A 15,764-nucleotide genomic window follows, 5' to 3' on the forward strand; every position below is an offset into this window, starting at 1 on the left:
AGAACTAGAGGGCACAGCCTCAAAATAAGGGTGAGTCAATTTAGAGCAGAGTTGAGGAGGAACTTCTTCTCTCAGAGGGTAGTGAATCTTTGGAATTCTCTGCCCATTGAAGCAGTGGAGGCTACCTCGTTAAATGTGTTTTAGTTACAGGTAGATAGATTTTTAACTAATAAGGGAATTAAGGGTTATAGGGAGCAGGCGGGTAAGTGGAACTGAACCACGACAGATCAGCCATGATCTTATTGAATGGCAGGGCAGGCTCGAGGGGCTAGATGGCCGACTCCTGCTCCTATTTCTAATGTTCTTATGTTCCACTACCATCGAGAAGGACAATTGCAGCAGGTGCTTGGGAATGCCACCGATTGCAAATTATCCTCCAAGTTACTCATTATCCTGACTTGGAAGTGTATTGGCCATTCCTTCACTGTGCCAGGGTCAGAATCCCGGAACTCTCACCCTAACAGCACTGTGGGGGTACGTACACCACACGGACTGCAGCAGTTCAAGAAGGCAGCTCACCGTCACTCCAAGGGTAATTAGGGATGGGTAATGAATGCTGGTCTAACCAATGACATGCACATCCTGTAAAAGAATTTTTTAAAAACTGTAATGTGTTGGATTCTGTTGCCCCCACAATGTGCTGATGGGACCTAAACTTGAAGCATTGCTACATTTTCTGTTCCCCTCCTCCTTTCTGAACTTAGTTTGTGAGGTATTGGTAACGTGTCCACTTCTGAGGCAGAATGTCACTTTTTGTTACGGGCGTGTAGTTAATCAGCACTGACACTGCGGTGCACTAAGTGAGGGAGCATTGCAGTGTTTGGTGTACTATCCTGCAGAGTATTCACGCCATTCCGTGTGGTTGACTCTGCCCTTTAGGAAAATGAAGACTTGAGATTGATCTGATCAAGTTTTCCAAGTGAATAAAGGGAATAGATTGAGTTCCAGTTAAACAGCTTAGGAGAACCAAACACCACAACTTGAGGGTGTCTGAGGACAGATCCAGGTTGGATGTCAGGAGTTGGTTCTTTGCAACAGAGTTACCATCTTATGGAGTGGACACTGACTGGTTGAGCGAATGAGACAGACAGGTTACCGCAGTAAGTGGTTAGAGTCTAGAATACACAGCCTGAGGATGTGAGGGAGACAGGTTCACACAGCGAGTGATTAGAGTCTGGAGTGCACGGCCTGAGGGTGTGAGGGGGACGGGTTCAATCGTGGTTTTCGGAAGGGAATTGGATCACTGTCTGAAGAGAAAAGCATTCTGAGGAAAGAGCGAAGTGTCGCTCTTACAGAATGCCAGTACAGACACAAAGGACTGTAACCATTCTATGATTTGAGGGGTTTTTTTGCCTCTTGCAGGATTTACATGATTTTGGCTGGTTATATTGTGATACAGAGTGCTACATTTATGTGGAGGACGCTGGATTGGCTAGAGGCTGATTTCCTGTCTGCATTGGCAAAATGTACAAAATCCTACAAAACAATTTGAAGAGTTGATGAAAAATGTTTTGGTGTCTGGCACAGAAAGAGACCATTCAGCTGAATCTCTTTTAAGGATTTATTCGATTGCCCCCTATAATTCTCCCCCCTTCAAGTTTTTATCCAATTCCCTTTTGAAGAGTAATAATGAAGAGTGTATCTGTCACCCTTCGAGGAGAGACTAGCATTTCAATGTTGCTTTTACTCCTTTTGCCAATCAGCTTAAATTTGTGTTCTCTTGTCACTGCCTCCAGACATTGGGGAAGTTTCTCTTTATTTACCCGATCAAAACCTTTCATGATTTTAAAGAGTGTGTTTTTTTAAAACTCTTTCACAGGATGTGGGTGTTGCTGACAAGACCAGCATTTGCTGCCCATCTCTAGTTAACCCTAAGAAGGTGATGTTGAGCTGCTTTCTCAAACCGCTACAGTCCAGGTGACGTAGGTACACCCACTGTGCTGATAGGAAGAGAGTTCCAGGATTTTGACCCAGCGACGCTGAAGGAATGATAAACGTTATTGTAATTATTGTTAACAATGGATATTATTAAGATTATGAAATTGCTGTTGAGAATTGTTATCATCTGCTCCATTTTCAGAAAACTCAATAACGATTTGTTAGCTTGTTGCATTACTGATAAATTTGATTTGTTGCATGTTTAACATCTCACGTCACCAGAAGGACATCGATGATTGATGCTAGAACATTTATAAAGAGGTACAGCAGGAACTGAGACCTGGGTGATTATGTACACAGACCCTCAAAGCCTGCATGCTTTGACTCCAATCCTCGCTCAGCGAACGCCATCGCTAACTGATCAACTCACAATTCACCTCATTGATATCGGTGAGAGAAGCATTTGCAGCATTGACCATTACCACTGCGTGCTGTGTCTCACCCTCCAGCCTCAGGAGGTCATGAGTATAACCCTCATTTCATAGATTTGAGCACAAAATTTTTGCAGTTGTGAGGGAGTGCTGCGCTGTCAGATTAAACCTTAAAGCAACACCCTGTGGACACCGAAGAGCCTGTGCAACTCCTGTAGAGAAGATTCAGGGAGTTATATCTTGTAATAAGCTTTTATTTACAATTCCAACAGCAAGGCAGAGAGTGCTCTGTCAGCAGTCTACCTTCGGGAGTGCCAGAGGAACTGACACTCCCAGTTAAATACAAGGAGAAAAGCTCCCTGATTGGCCCACCAATTGGATCTTGAATCAGGGACTCGATACTCCAGCCTCAATGGCCTGATTGAAGTCATTACAATCTGTTGTAGAACATAGAAACATAGAACATTACAGCACAGTACAGGCCCTTCGGCCCTCGATGTTGTGCCGAGCTATGTCCAAACCCTATCATTCTGGTGTGCTCCATGTGCCTATCCAATAACCGCTTGAAAGTTCCTAAAGTGTCCGACTCCACTATCCCAGCAGGCAGTGCATTCCACACCCCAGCCACCCTCTGAGTAAAGAATCTACCTCGGACATCCCTCCTATATCTCTCATCATGTTGTCATGGCTAATATTTATCCTCAACTACCCTCACAAACAGATATCCTGGTCGTTATCACATGGCTGTTTATGGGATCTTGCAATGTACAAGTTGTCTGTTATGTTTCTGCTTTACTTTGTCATTTCTGGCCCACACCTAATTGCCCCGAACGGAACGGTTTGCTGCAGTCGTTTCAGAGTCAACCACATTGCTGCGGGTCTGTAGTCACATGTACGTAGATTTCCTTCCCTCCGTGAATCAGATGCTTTTGTCCATGATAAATAGTTGATAGACACAGTCACTGAAACTAGTTTTATATTCCTGATTTATTAATTACATTTAAATTCCACCGGCTGCCATGGTGAGATTTGAACTCGTGTCCCCCGATTAACCTCGGCCTCTGGATTACCCGGTGACATTAGAACCACACTGCCATCTTCCCACCTTACAATATACCTACATTACAATGGTGTATTCCACGTTACAATGGAGTAGCCCACGTTACAATGATATACTCTGCACTACAATGGTGCACCCCACATTACAATGATATACCCACATTACAAGACTGTACCCTATGTTATAATGGGGTACTCCATATTACAATGGGTGTACCCTTCATTACAATGGTATACTCCACATTACAATGGTGACTACAATTCAAATGAATGACAATATTATTACTTTGTTCACCATTTAGAGCTGCAGTTAGTGGGATTTTACACCATGCGCAGTGTGCAATAAACAAAGTAACAAACACAATTTTGACAGGAAATCTCACTTCCTCTTGAATTATCAGAATTGAAATTGTTTTGTCCGGAATCTCCTCAGACAGGTATTTAACCTGCGGGAAACCGACGATGAAAGAACTCAGAGATCTAACCACCTGGATTGAAATCAGCAGAAGCTTTTTATTTATTTATTGTTTTAAGGGGTGTGGGCATTGTTGCCCATCCCTAATTACCCCCGAGTCACATAGAAGGCCAGATTGGGTAAGGGTGACCGATTTACTTTCCTAAAGGACATTAATAAATCAGATGGGTTTTTACAACAATCCATGATAGTTTCATAGTCACCAATCACTGAGAATCACTGGATTCTATTCCAGAATTTATTAATTGAATTTAAATTCCACCAGCTGCCCTGATGGGATTTGAACCTGTGTCCCCAGAGCCTCTGGATTACTAATCCAGTGATATCACCATGTCCCCTCCACCCCTACAAAAAACAGGTAAGTCATAGAAATCATAGAAACCTACAGTGCAGAAGGAGGCCATTCAGCCCATTGAGTGTGCACCAGCCACATTCCCACCCCAGGCCCTATTCCCACAACCCCACGTATCTACCTCACTAATCCTTCTAGCCCACATATCCCAGGATTCTAAGGAGAAATTTATCATGACCAACAACCTAACCTGCACATCTTTGGACTGAGAGAGGAAACCGGAGCACCTGGAGGAAACCCACGCAGACACGGGGAGAACATGCAAATTCCACACAGACAGTGACCCAAGCTGGGAATTGAACTCAGGTCCCTGGAGCTGTGAAGCAGCAGCGCTAACCACTGTGCTACCCAGATAAGTCCTTACTGAACTTTCCAATATAGTCACACAATCTTAGAGTCATTAGTTTGGAGGGTAGGTTGGAGAGGTTGGGGCCATTCTCCTTGGAGAGAAGACGGCTGACGGGAGATTTGATAGAGATGTTCAAAATCACGAGAGACAGAGTAGACAGGAAGAAACTGTTCCTGCTCGCAAAAGGATCAAGACTGAGAGGACATAGATTTAAAAGAGTTGAACACAATCCTCCAGCTGGGATTTAACCAGTGGTTTGTAAAGGTTCAGCGTAACCTCCTTGTTTTAGTCGCCAATGATCTTATTGTCAAAGCCGCAGGTCCCATTTGTTTTCTTAACCATTTGATTAACTTTGCCCTATCAGCTTGAAGGGTAGTGAGCACCTTTTGTAGTGGCTATTTGTCCAATACGAGGGTTGTCCATGGTAAACAGGGTTTTCCGTAAGGACTAGGGATTTCCAAAAGAAGCAATGTGATGTGAGAAAACGATTTTTTTTCCAAACAGCAGGTGGGTGGGGTCTGGAATTTATTGCTTGTGAGTGTGGGGGGCGGGAGGAGGTGGGTGCAGGTTCAATTAAGGCTTTCAAGGGAGCATTAGATGATTATTCGAATAGAAGCAACGTGCAGGGGTATGGAGAAAAGGCAGGGGAACGGCACTAAGTCATGATGCTGGAGAGCTGGTATAAACATGATGGGCCAAATGGCCTCCTTCTGCACCCTAACAATTGGGTGAATCTTAGAGCATCAAGGGAGGCATTCAGCCCATTGTGTCACTTTTAAGGAGCTGACCAATTTAGTCCCACATCCCAGTTCCCTCAGAACCATCCTGAAAATCAGTCCCCTTCAACTGCACATCCCATTGCCTTTTCAAAGCTCTTATGGGATCCAATTCCACCATTGTTTCAGGCCTCTGGTTACCAACACGCCTGGCAGGGAAAACATGGAATATTACTGTTCGCTGGGAAAACTCTTCAAGGACAGCACGGTGGTTAACACAGCTGCCTCACAGTGCCAGGGACCTGGGTTAGATTCCAGCCATGGGTGACTGTGTGGAGTTTGCAAGTTCTCTCCGTGTCTGTGTGGGTTTCCCACGGTCCGAAAGATGTGTAGGTTAGGTGGATTGGCCAATGCTAAATTGCCCTTAGAGTCCCAAAATGTGCAGGTTAGATGGATTAATGAGGTAAATACATGGTGCAGTGGGAATGGGGTGGGCCTGGGTAAGATGCTACATTGAGAGTAGGTGCAGATGTGATGGGCCAAATGGCCTCCTTGTGCACTACCAGGATTCTATGATTCAATGATTTTGAAAACTCAATCAAACTCCTCTTAGCTTTCCCCAAGAAGGAGAGATCCAGACTTGCCAATCAATCCAAGTAACTAAAGATCCTCATCCCTGATTCTATTCTGGTAAATCCCCTCCAGCGCGCTGCTCAGAGTTGAACACAATCCTCCAGCTGGGATTTAACCAGTGGTTTATAAAGGTGCAGCGTAACCGCCTTGTTTTAGTCGCCAATGATCTTATTGTCAAAGCCGCACGTCCCATTTGTTTTCTTAACCATCTGATTAACTTTGCCCTATCAGCTTGAAGGATAGTGGGTCCTTTGTACTTTTTGTTTCTGCTCGGGCCGTTCCCCCTCCTTTTGGGGAGCCGCCCCCTTTTTCTTTGTCCTAATGTAATTTAAGTTTGTTTACTTGGTTCGACCCGCAAGAACTGGGTAAATTGCTGTCAGCTGAGTGTGGGCTGTGTGTATAAAAGGTGAAGGATAGTGGGCACCTCTTGTAGTGGCTATTTGTCCAATATGAGGGTTGTCTATTATATGATGTGGAGATGCCGGCGTTGGACTGGGGTAAACACAGTAAGAAGTCTGACAACACCAGGTTTAAGTCCAACTGATTTATTTGATAGTAAACTCACAAACTTTTGAGGTTAAACTCTTCATCAGGTGAATGGAGAGTTCTGGCCTCGGACAGAGTATATAAAGCACAGACAGTTTACAGATTACTGAATAGAATGCGAATCTTTACACCTGCTATTCAAGTCTTAAAGTGGCTGACAATGTGAGTGGAAGGAGCACTGATCACAGGTTAAAGAGATGTGTATTGTCTCCAGACAGTACAGTAAGTGAGGTTTTGCAAACCCAGGCAAGTCATGGGGGTTACAGATAGTGCGACATGAACCCAAGATCCCTGTTGAGACCATCCTCATGTCCTTAAGACTTGAATAGCAGGTTAGGTGTAAAGATTCGCATTCTAATCAGTAATCTATAAACTGTCTGTGCTGTTACATGCTCTGTCTGAGGCCAGAACTCTCCACTCACCTGACGAAGAGGAGAACTTCGAAAGCTAGTGAGTTTACTATCAAATAAATCGGTTGGACTTAAACCTGGTTTTGTCAAACTTCTTATTGTCTATGATAAACAGCGTTTACCATAAGGAGTAGGGATTTCCAAATATTTTTGAAATAATTGAATCAAACTATTGTACTACTGTTGAAGCAAGTATGCATCAGAGTAAAGTTAGTGTAATGTCAAAAAATAAAGCTAATATTAAAGATAAAACGAGAAACCCTAAAACAGTTTTCTGAATTAAGAATAAATTTCCATTTAGCGCGAGTTGAATATACATTTTGAACTCCCTGACTTTACACTGAATGGATAAATCAGCATTTTAATTGTAGTGTTTATATTAAAAGCAAAGATTCAGAAGTTGCAATAGCTAGGTTTGGAAATACACTGTTTACCAGAACTAAATGATTCTGCTGATGACACTTCTCAGAAACAATGTCTTTACTTCAAAAATGGTTTTGTTTGGAAAGGACTGGTATCTTAAAACAGAAAAGCATAACTGTGCTGTTAACATTCACATCAGGACAGTAGATAACATTTAGAGTAGTGCGGTTGACAAGGAAATGTTGGATATCTGATCAAATCAAAGAAATCACAAAACAATGGGTGGGGAAATGATAAGCAGTTTGCAAATGATACAAGACTTGTCTGTGCAGCAGGCAAGAAGATATCAATAGACTTGTTAGATAGGCAGAAAAGCGACATATAGAATTCAGCCCAGTTAGTGTGAGGTAATACATTTGGGTAAGGATAAAATATTAATTAGGTTGTGGTTGGTGTTCTGTGTACAGTTCCTTTGCATTACAGGAAGAATGTGATTAGGTTAGAGAGAAGATTGACTAGGTAGGAGAATTTTACTTATTTACTGATTGAGAAGCTGGGGTTGTTTTCCTAGAAACTGAGAAGGCAGAATGGAGAAACAGAACCTACTTCCCTTAGCACAGAGTTCATTAGTGGGGAGAGATTTAAAGTCATTGACAAAGGATTAGAGGAGAGTTGAGAAATATATTTCACCCAGACGGTGGTCGGGAATCTGGAATTCACTGCGTAACGGGGGGGGGGGGGGGGGGGGGGGGGGGTAAAGGCAGAAACCCTAATTACATTTAAAAAAAAACTTAGAAATGTATTTGAGGTGCCCTTATCTACAGGCATAGGGATCACAAGCAGAAAAATGGAATTAGGCTGGATAGCACTTTCTGACAGGCACAGACAGAATGGGCTGGATAAAAAGACGGTCTGTACAGATGGTCTGTACAGAAGTACAGCATAGGAGACCATTCAGCCCCTCATGGAGCTGTCAATTCTGACCCCATTTATGCTGCAACTTCACTGCACCATTTTCTATCCTTTATATTAAATACTGATCCAATCACACTCTATAAACCATGTTATAGTTGTCTCTGTTTTAATGACCCTCATTATAAAACTATTCCTTCCACTTTCCTCTTTCATCTTCCAGTGTGAAGCCCCAATCTGGTCCAAGGAACTGAATTTTTCTCTGATCACAGTCAGAGGTCATTGACTCTCATGTAGGATCTTACTTCCAGTCAGGGGCTTGGAGAGGATTCACCAGAAGGTTCCCAGGAATGAGGGACTTCAGTTAACGTGGAGAGACTGGAGAAACTGGGATCATTCTCCTTAGAGTAGAGAAAGTTGAAGGGGGATTTAGTAAAAGTGTTCAAAATCACGGAGGGCTGTGGTAAAGTAAATAAAGAAAAAGTGTTTCCACTGACAGGTGATTGGGAACAGGAGGGAATCAGATTAAACTTTTCTGGTAAAAAATTGAGGCGGGGGGTGGAGATGAGGAGTTATTTTCCACAGCGAATTGTGATCTGGACAGAGCTACCTGAAAGGGCAGTGGAAGCAGGTTCAATAGGAACTTTCAAAAAGCTATTAAATAAATAACTGAAAAGGAAAGGTTTGTAAGGTTATGGGTATGGAGAGAGATAAATTAGATTCACTCTTTCAAAGAGCTAGCACAATGTGAAGGGCCAAATGGCCTTTTACACGCTGAACAGCACTCCAGCCTCAATGTACAGCTTCTGAAGACCTACTGTCTGTTGAGTTGATGAAGTTTTTGGACCTGATCAGAATTAACTCCCTGTTGAATCTCTTTGGTCTCTCTGAATTTGCGAACAATATACCAGACTGCGTGTGCCACAATGGAGATCATTAAACTATCTGTCATCTGTAACCGCCCAACTTCAAACCTTTCTCCGGAAGAATATTTACATATTAAAACTTGACACAGCGTTAACTGTGATTACAGAATGGATGGAGTTTGGTTTGGTAGCAGTCAGTTCCTTACAAAATGACTAGACAATTCGTATTTCTTACCCAGATAGCAATCAGAGATATCTTACCTTCTAAGTGTACGGTAAAGTAAAGGCAGGCAGCCAGGAGGAAATAATTGCAAGTTTCTATCAGCCGCATTGTTCTCCGATGGGTGATCATTTACCCATTAAAAGGACAAACTGGGGAATGAATCTCCGCTCTCAGTAATGATCACAAAGTGTTGAAGAAGCGTAAGTGAAACCCGGTGAAAGCAGTTAACATTACTGACATTAACGCACCACCAGCAACATGTGAGTGAGCTGCTCAGTGACACACTCCCGTTCACCAGAAGTGATGTAACTCTGTGGTTAGTTTTTGAACAGATGTATTTTAGGTATTTTTGGTAAAATTACAATTGTAGTTAGAACGCACCCTCTGATTAAGATCTGTTTATTCACGAGCTGGCAAACTCTCTACCTGTTTCTGTCTCTCGCCAACTTCTTTCCCAAAAATATGCTTTATTCATTAAATTTTTAAAAGCGACAGCTCAATGTTCATATTGGATAAGGAGCAAATCCAACCAGTTTATTCCTTTGTTGTACACATTACCTTTAGAAACGCAGTGAATATTTACAACATTCGTTTCGTGTCAGCGACGCGGTGGTACAGTGGTCAACACTGCTGCCTCACAGCGCCAGGGACCTGGGTTCGATTCCCAACCTTGGGTCACTGTCTGTGTAGAGTTTACACGTTCTCCCCGTGTCTGCATGGGTTTCCTCTGGGTGCTCATGTTTCGCCCCCCCCCCCACACAGTCCAACGATGTGTGGGTTAGGTGTATTGGCTGTGCTAAATTGCCCCCTAAAGTCAGGGGGATTAGGGCAAATACCTGGGGTTACAGGGATAGGACCTGGGTGGGATTGTTGCTGGTGCAGGCTCAATGCGCTCATTCCTCGATTCCCTGAGCGTTCACACATTAGCAGTGAGACATTGACTGCAAGAGCAATTTGAATTTGTCTCTAACATCTCAAGGTTTGGTGCAGGCTCGATGGGCTGAATGGCCTCCTTCTGCATTGTAATGAATCTATGATTCTACTTCACTGGAGCTGACTATTTTGGCCCATTCAGAATTCGTAAGGAACCAGAGACAATACTAGGACAGGGAAAGTAGGAATAGATGGAAGTAGTTCATTTGCTTGTGTCTGTTCATTCGTTTAATGAGATCATTGTTGACACATAGCTTAATGCGGCCTCCATCCCCGGGGAACACTTTGAATCCTTGCGAGTAGACACCAAGGCCAGCAGGATTTTCCAGTCTCGCTGCAATGAATGGATTTTTGGCTGAGCGCTAAATTCTCCAACCTCGCTCGCGGCAGTGGCGGAGTGAGAACAGCTGGAAAATTCCAGCCCAAGAATCTGCGAAGGTACTTGGATGGGTTAAGTGAAAGGGCAGAACTTTGGCAGCATAATGTGGGAAAATGTGAGATTGTCTACTTTGGCAGAAAGAATAGAAAAACAGATTATTATTTAAATAGAGAGAGAGACTCTAGAATGCTGCATTGCAGGGAGAGCTGGCTGTCCTTGTACACAAATCACAGGTGAGTGCAAGTGCAGCAGCTAATTAGGAAGGTAAATAGAAAGTTGACCTTAATCGCAAAAAGGTAGATTAGAAATGTAGGGAAGTGTTAATATAACGGGAGTGAGACTGTGTTGGAGTAGTGTGCACAGTTCTGGTTCCCTTACTTAAAGAGGCATACTCTTCTATTGGAAGCAGTTCAGAGAAGGTTCAGTCAGCTGATTCCTGGGATGAAGGGGGTTGTCTTATGAGGAAATGTTGAGCAGATTAGGCCTACGTTTCATTGCAGCTTAGAGGAATGAGAGGTGATCTTATTGAGATATATAAGATTCTGAGGGCACTGACCACCTTTCTCTTTCTAGTCTGTAAGACAACTCTGTAATGCTGCTGTCTTCTCTTCCATGAAGGTAACTTTCCTGAATGTTCTCATTACTCAGGGTTCTGTGTCAGAGCACCATCTTTAATGTCTACCTGGGTCCTAATCACAGCAAGTCCCATCGCTCTTTCCCTCCTGTGCTCGCTGACATACGCTATCTCCTGTTTAACCAACATCCTGACTTTAAAATGAAATGCTGGAAAATCTCAGTGGGTGTGACAGTATCTGTGGAGAGAGAATAGAGCCAGCGTTTCAAGTCTGGATGACCCTTCGTCAGAGATTCTCATCCTTGTTCCTAAATCCCTCCACCATCTCCGGGATGGGATTCTCCAGCTGTTCCTGCCGGTGGGATTTTCCAGTTTAGCTGCAGTGAACGGAGATGTGGCTGACTACCAAATTCCCTGTCCTCGCTGGGGGTGGGGGAGGAGGCTTGAATGGCCGGGGAATTCCAACCCCGGTGTTGGTAATGTCCTCCAGCTCCTACAACCCTCTCAGATATTCCGGTCTCTTGAGCATCGGTGAATTTAACTGCTCGGACCTTGGCAGCTGTGTCTTCAGCTGCCTGAGGCCCAACCTTTGGAATTCCCTCCATAAAGATTTCTGCTTCCCTTCCTTCCTTTAAAGCCCTCGTTAAACCATCCCTCTCAGAACAATCTTGGGCCTTTTGCCCTAATATTACCTGGTGTGGTTTGGTGTATCATTTTGCGATTAAAGGTGTTGCAAGTTGTGTGTTTGTGTGGCCGTCGCCCAGGCTTGTTTATCATGCCACTGAAACCTTATTTCTTCTAAGGTTTTTGATCAATAGTGACAAGCGTATCAGAGTTTTTTGAGATGTCAACATTTCAGCAGAGAATGTGGATCGAGCCAAAGCCACAACAAGGTGCAGCTGTTTGCAAAGGGGTTGCAATGATTTCAGGGTGGAGGTGATATTACAATGGGGCCTGTTTTTATGTATAATCCATCTGGCAGGGTGCACATCTGCAATCTCCTCTGCCCAGGTCCAGCTGGAGGACAATGAGCGAGTTACACATCTCTGCTATTCACAATGAGCCATGCTTTCTGTTTACAATCTGCCTCCCACTCATTTTCCACCAGCCCACAGCTTACAGCAGGGAAAGTTACATATACACATTGTACATGTGTTACCACAAACTGTAAAATCCAAATCACACATTGTAAAGCTGCTGCTGAATGTCTGATAGTCCCTACCCTTCAAATTTCCTCATTGAGGCGTGTCACACACTCACGCACGTACACACACACTCATGCACACTAGCACTGCTGCCTCACACCGCCAGAGATCCGGGTTCACCTCCCAGCTTGGGTCACTGTCTGGGTGGAGTTTGCACGTTCTCCCCATGTCTGCATGAGTTTTTCCTCCCACAGCCCAACAATGCATGCGTTAGGTGGATTGGCCATGATAGGTGGACTAGCTAGGATAATTGCATGGGTTTACAGGAATAGGGAATAGGGTGGGATTGCGGTCGGTGCAGACTAGATGGGCTAAATGGCCTCCTTCTGCACTATAGTGATTCTATGATCAACTGTGATCTGTTTGATTGGCAGAGCAAGCTCGAGGGGCTGAATGGCCTACTTCTGTTGCTCTGTTCCTTGTGGATGGCACAGTGGCACACTGGTTAGCAGTGCTCCCTCATAGCGCCAGACATGGACCTGGGTTCAATTCCAAGCTTGGGTCACTGTGTGTGGCGTCTGCATGTTCTCCCCGTGTCTATGTGGGTTTCCTCCGGATGCTCCAGTTTCCTCCACAGTCTGAAAGATGTGCTGGTTAGGGTGCATTGACCCGAACAGGCATTGGAGTGTGGCGACTAGGGGAATTTCACAGTAACTACATCACAGTGTTATTTTACTTTTCCTTTACAATATAGGAACATAGGAATTTGGAGTAGAGGAAGGCCATTCGGCCCTTTGGCCTGTTCTGCCATTCAATCAGATCATGGCTAATCTCATTGTGTCCCCGATTCCCTTTTCCTATTCGCCCCTCATGAGCCTGACTCCCTCTTGCTGATGGAAAATCCGTCTAACTCAGCCCTCAATACCTTCAATGACCCGCAGTCTTCCCTGCTCTCTGGGAGAGAGAATTCCACAGACTAACCTTTGTTGGCCTTTATAGCGAGGGGGATTGAATATAAAAGCAGGGAGGTCTTGCTGCAACTGTACAGGGCACTGGTGAGGCCACAGCTGGAGTACTGTGTGCAGTTTTGGTTGCCGCACTTGCAAAAGGATATATTGGCCTTGGAGGGACTGCAGAGAATGTTCACTAGGCTGATACCGGAGATGAGGGGGTTAGCTTATGAGGAGAGATTGAATAGACTGGGTCTGTACTCGTTGGAGTTTAGAAGGCTGAGGGGGGATCTTATAGAGATGTATAAGATAATGAAGGGGATGGATAGGGTAGAGATAGAGAGATTCTTCCTGCTCAGAAAGGATAGCAGGACTAGAGGGCACAGCCTCAAGATAAGGGCGGGGTGCAGTTTAGATCAGAGTTGAGGAGGAACTTCTTCACTCAAAGGGTGGTGAATCTCTGGAATTCTCTGCCCGTTGAAGTGGTGGAGGCTACCTCACTAAATATATTTAAGTCACGGGTAGGTAGATTTCTGACAGACAAGGGGATTAAGGGTTATGGGGAGAAAGCGGGAAAATGGAACTGATCCACTTCAGATCAGCCATGATCTTATTGAATGGCGGGGCAGGCTCGAAGGGCTAGATGGCCCTGCTCCTGCTCCTATTTCTTATGTTCTTTAACCACTCTCTGGGAGAAGAATCTCCTCCTCATCTTCATCTTAACCTATGTTCCCTGGTTCTAGTCTCTCCCAAAAATGGGAAAAACCTCCGAGTATCCACCCCATCAAGTCCCCTCTTTTATGTTTCAATGAGATCGCCTCTCATCCTTCTAAACTCCAATGGTTAAAGGCCCACTTTTCCTTCAGAAGTTAAAGCCCTCATCCCAGGGATGAGTTGTGTGAACCTTCTCTGAACTACTTGTAAAACAATTACATCCTTTTACAAATAAGGAGATCAAAACCGTATGCAGTATTCCAGCTGTGGTTTCACCAAAGCTGCAAGAAAATATTCTAACTTTTATATTCCATTCCCCTTGCACAATGCCAACATTCCAATCGCTGTCCACGAGGAACAGAGAAATAGAGGTAGGCCATTCAGCCCCTCAAGCTTGCTCTGCCAATCAAGAGATCACAGTTGATCATAGAATCACTGGAGTGCAGAAGGAGGCCATTCGGCCCATTGAGTCTGCACCAACCGCAATCCTTTCCAGACCTTATTTCTGTAACCCTATGCATTAAACCTAGCTAGTCCGTCTGAACTAAGGAGCAATTTAGCATGGCCAATCCACCTAACGCACACGTCGTTGGACTGTGGAAGTTCCTAATCACTTGCTGTACCAGCATCTTTGTGACTTGGACCAGGAAACACAGATGCCTCTGAACTTACAAACAATGATAATGGGAACAAACACTAACTGACCCATGACACCATCATTTATTTTAAAATGTTAATGTAAGCAGACAACAAGACATACACACCAACACACACTTGTGTCAGTTGGTACGTGTCCTCAGACTTTTGTATCTTTTCTCCAATGGAAGAACATGGAAGAGAGAATGTCTGGGGCGCGTGGAGTCCTTGGTTATGCTGGCTGCTTTTCTGAGGAAGCAGGAAGAGTAAACAGAGTCATTGGATGGGAGGCATATTGCGTGATGGATTGGGCTCCATTCATGATCTTTTGTAGTTTCTTGTGGTCTTGGGCAGAACAGGAGCCCATACCAAACTGCGATTAAACCAGAAAGAATGCTTTCTATGGTGCATCTGTAAATGTTGGTGAGAGCTGTAGCTGACATGCCAAATTTCTTTAGTCTTCTGAGAAAGTAGAGGCATTGGTGGGGCTTTCTTAACTATAGCATCGGCGTGGGGGGGACCAGGATAGGTGGTTGCTGACCTGGATCCTAGAAATTTGAAGTTTTCAACCATTTCCACTTGGTCCCCATTGATATAGACAAGGGCATGTCCTCTACTACACTTCCTGCAGCCGATGGCTATCTCCTTTGTTTTATTCACCAGATTGTCTTTCCTGTACTCTGTCCCGTCATTGTTTGAGATCTGACCCACTACGGTGGTGTCATTGGCAAATTTGAAAAGGGAGTTTGAGGGGAATTTGGTCGCACAGTCATAGTTGTATAAGGAGTATAGTAAGGGGCTGAGGACACAGCCCTCTTGGATCTTGGAGGGAGTGCGTTATTAACTTACTAGAATGAGCATTAGACTCCGAGAGTCAAATTGTGAGGCAAGATTACAGAAAGTGGGGTTGAATTGGATGGAATTTAGAAGGTTAAAGAGTGATTTGATTAGAGTTTTCAAGACATAATTTGGAACTGATGGGCTGGATAGAGAGAAACTATTTCTCCAGGTTGGAGAGCGGAGGCACAGTTTAGACCCAAACCTTTCAGGGATGAATTTAGAGAACAAGTCATCTGTAACACTCTCTTGAAAAAGGCAATTGTAAAGTTTTATGTCAGAGATTGAAAGATTTTTGATGGGCACGCAGAGTTAAGTCAGCCATAGTGGTGTTGAATGGAAGAACAGGCTTGAGGGGCAGAATCGCCTCCCCTTGTTAATAC

At 44.2% G+C, this 15,764-nt stretch overlaps 1 protein-coding gene across 1 annotated transcript in view; it reads right to left on the minus strand.

Annotated features, from left to right (window-relative positions):
- Positions 1-9,408, minus strand: part of LOC145349331 (B- and T-lymphocyte attenuator-like) — a 41,051-nt gene extending 31,643 nt beyond the window's left edge. Inside the window, exon 1 of the mRNA XM_080197831.1 lies at positions 9,252-9,408. Coding sequence (XP_080053957.1) covers positions 9,252-9,342 — 91 coding nt within the window. The 5' untranslated portion in view covers positions 9,343-9,408. The remainder of the gene's footprint in view (positions 1-9,251) is intronic.
- Positions 9,409-15,764: the final 6,356 nt, after the last annotated feature.

The sequence above is a fragment of the Carcharhinus amblyrhynchos genome, chromosome 10 (genome assembly GCF_965287045.1).
Source record: "Carcharhinus amblyrhynchos chromosome 10, sCarAmb.v2.hapA, whole genome shotgun sequence".
Lineage (NCBI taxonomy): Eukaryota > Metazoa > Chordata > Chondrichthyes > Carcharhiniformes > Carcharhinidae > Carcharhinus > Carcharhinus amblyrhynchos.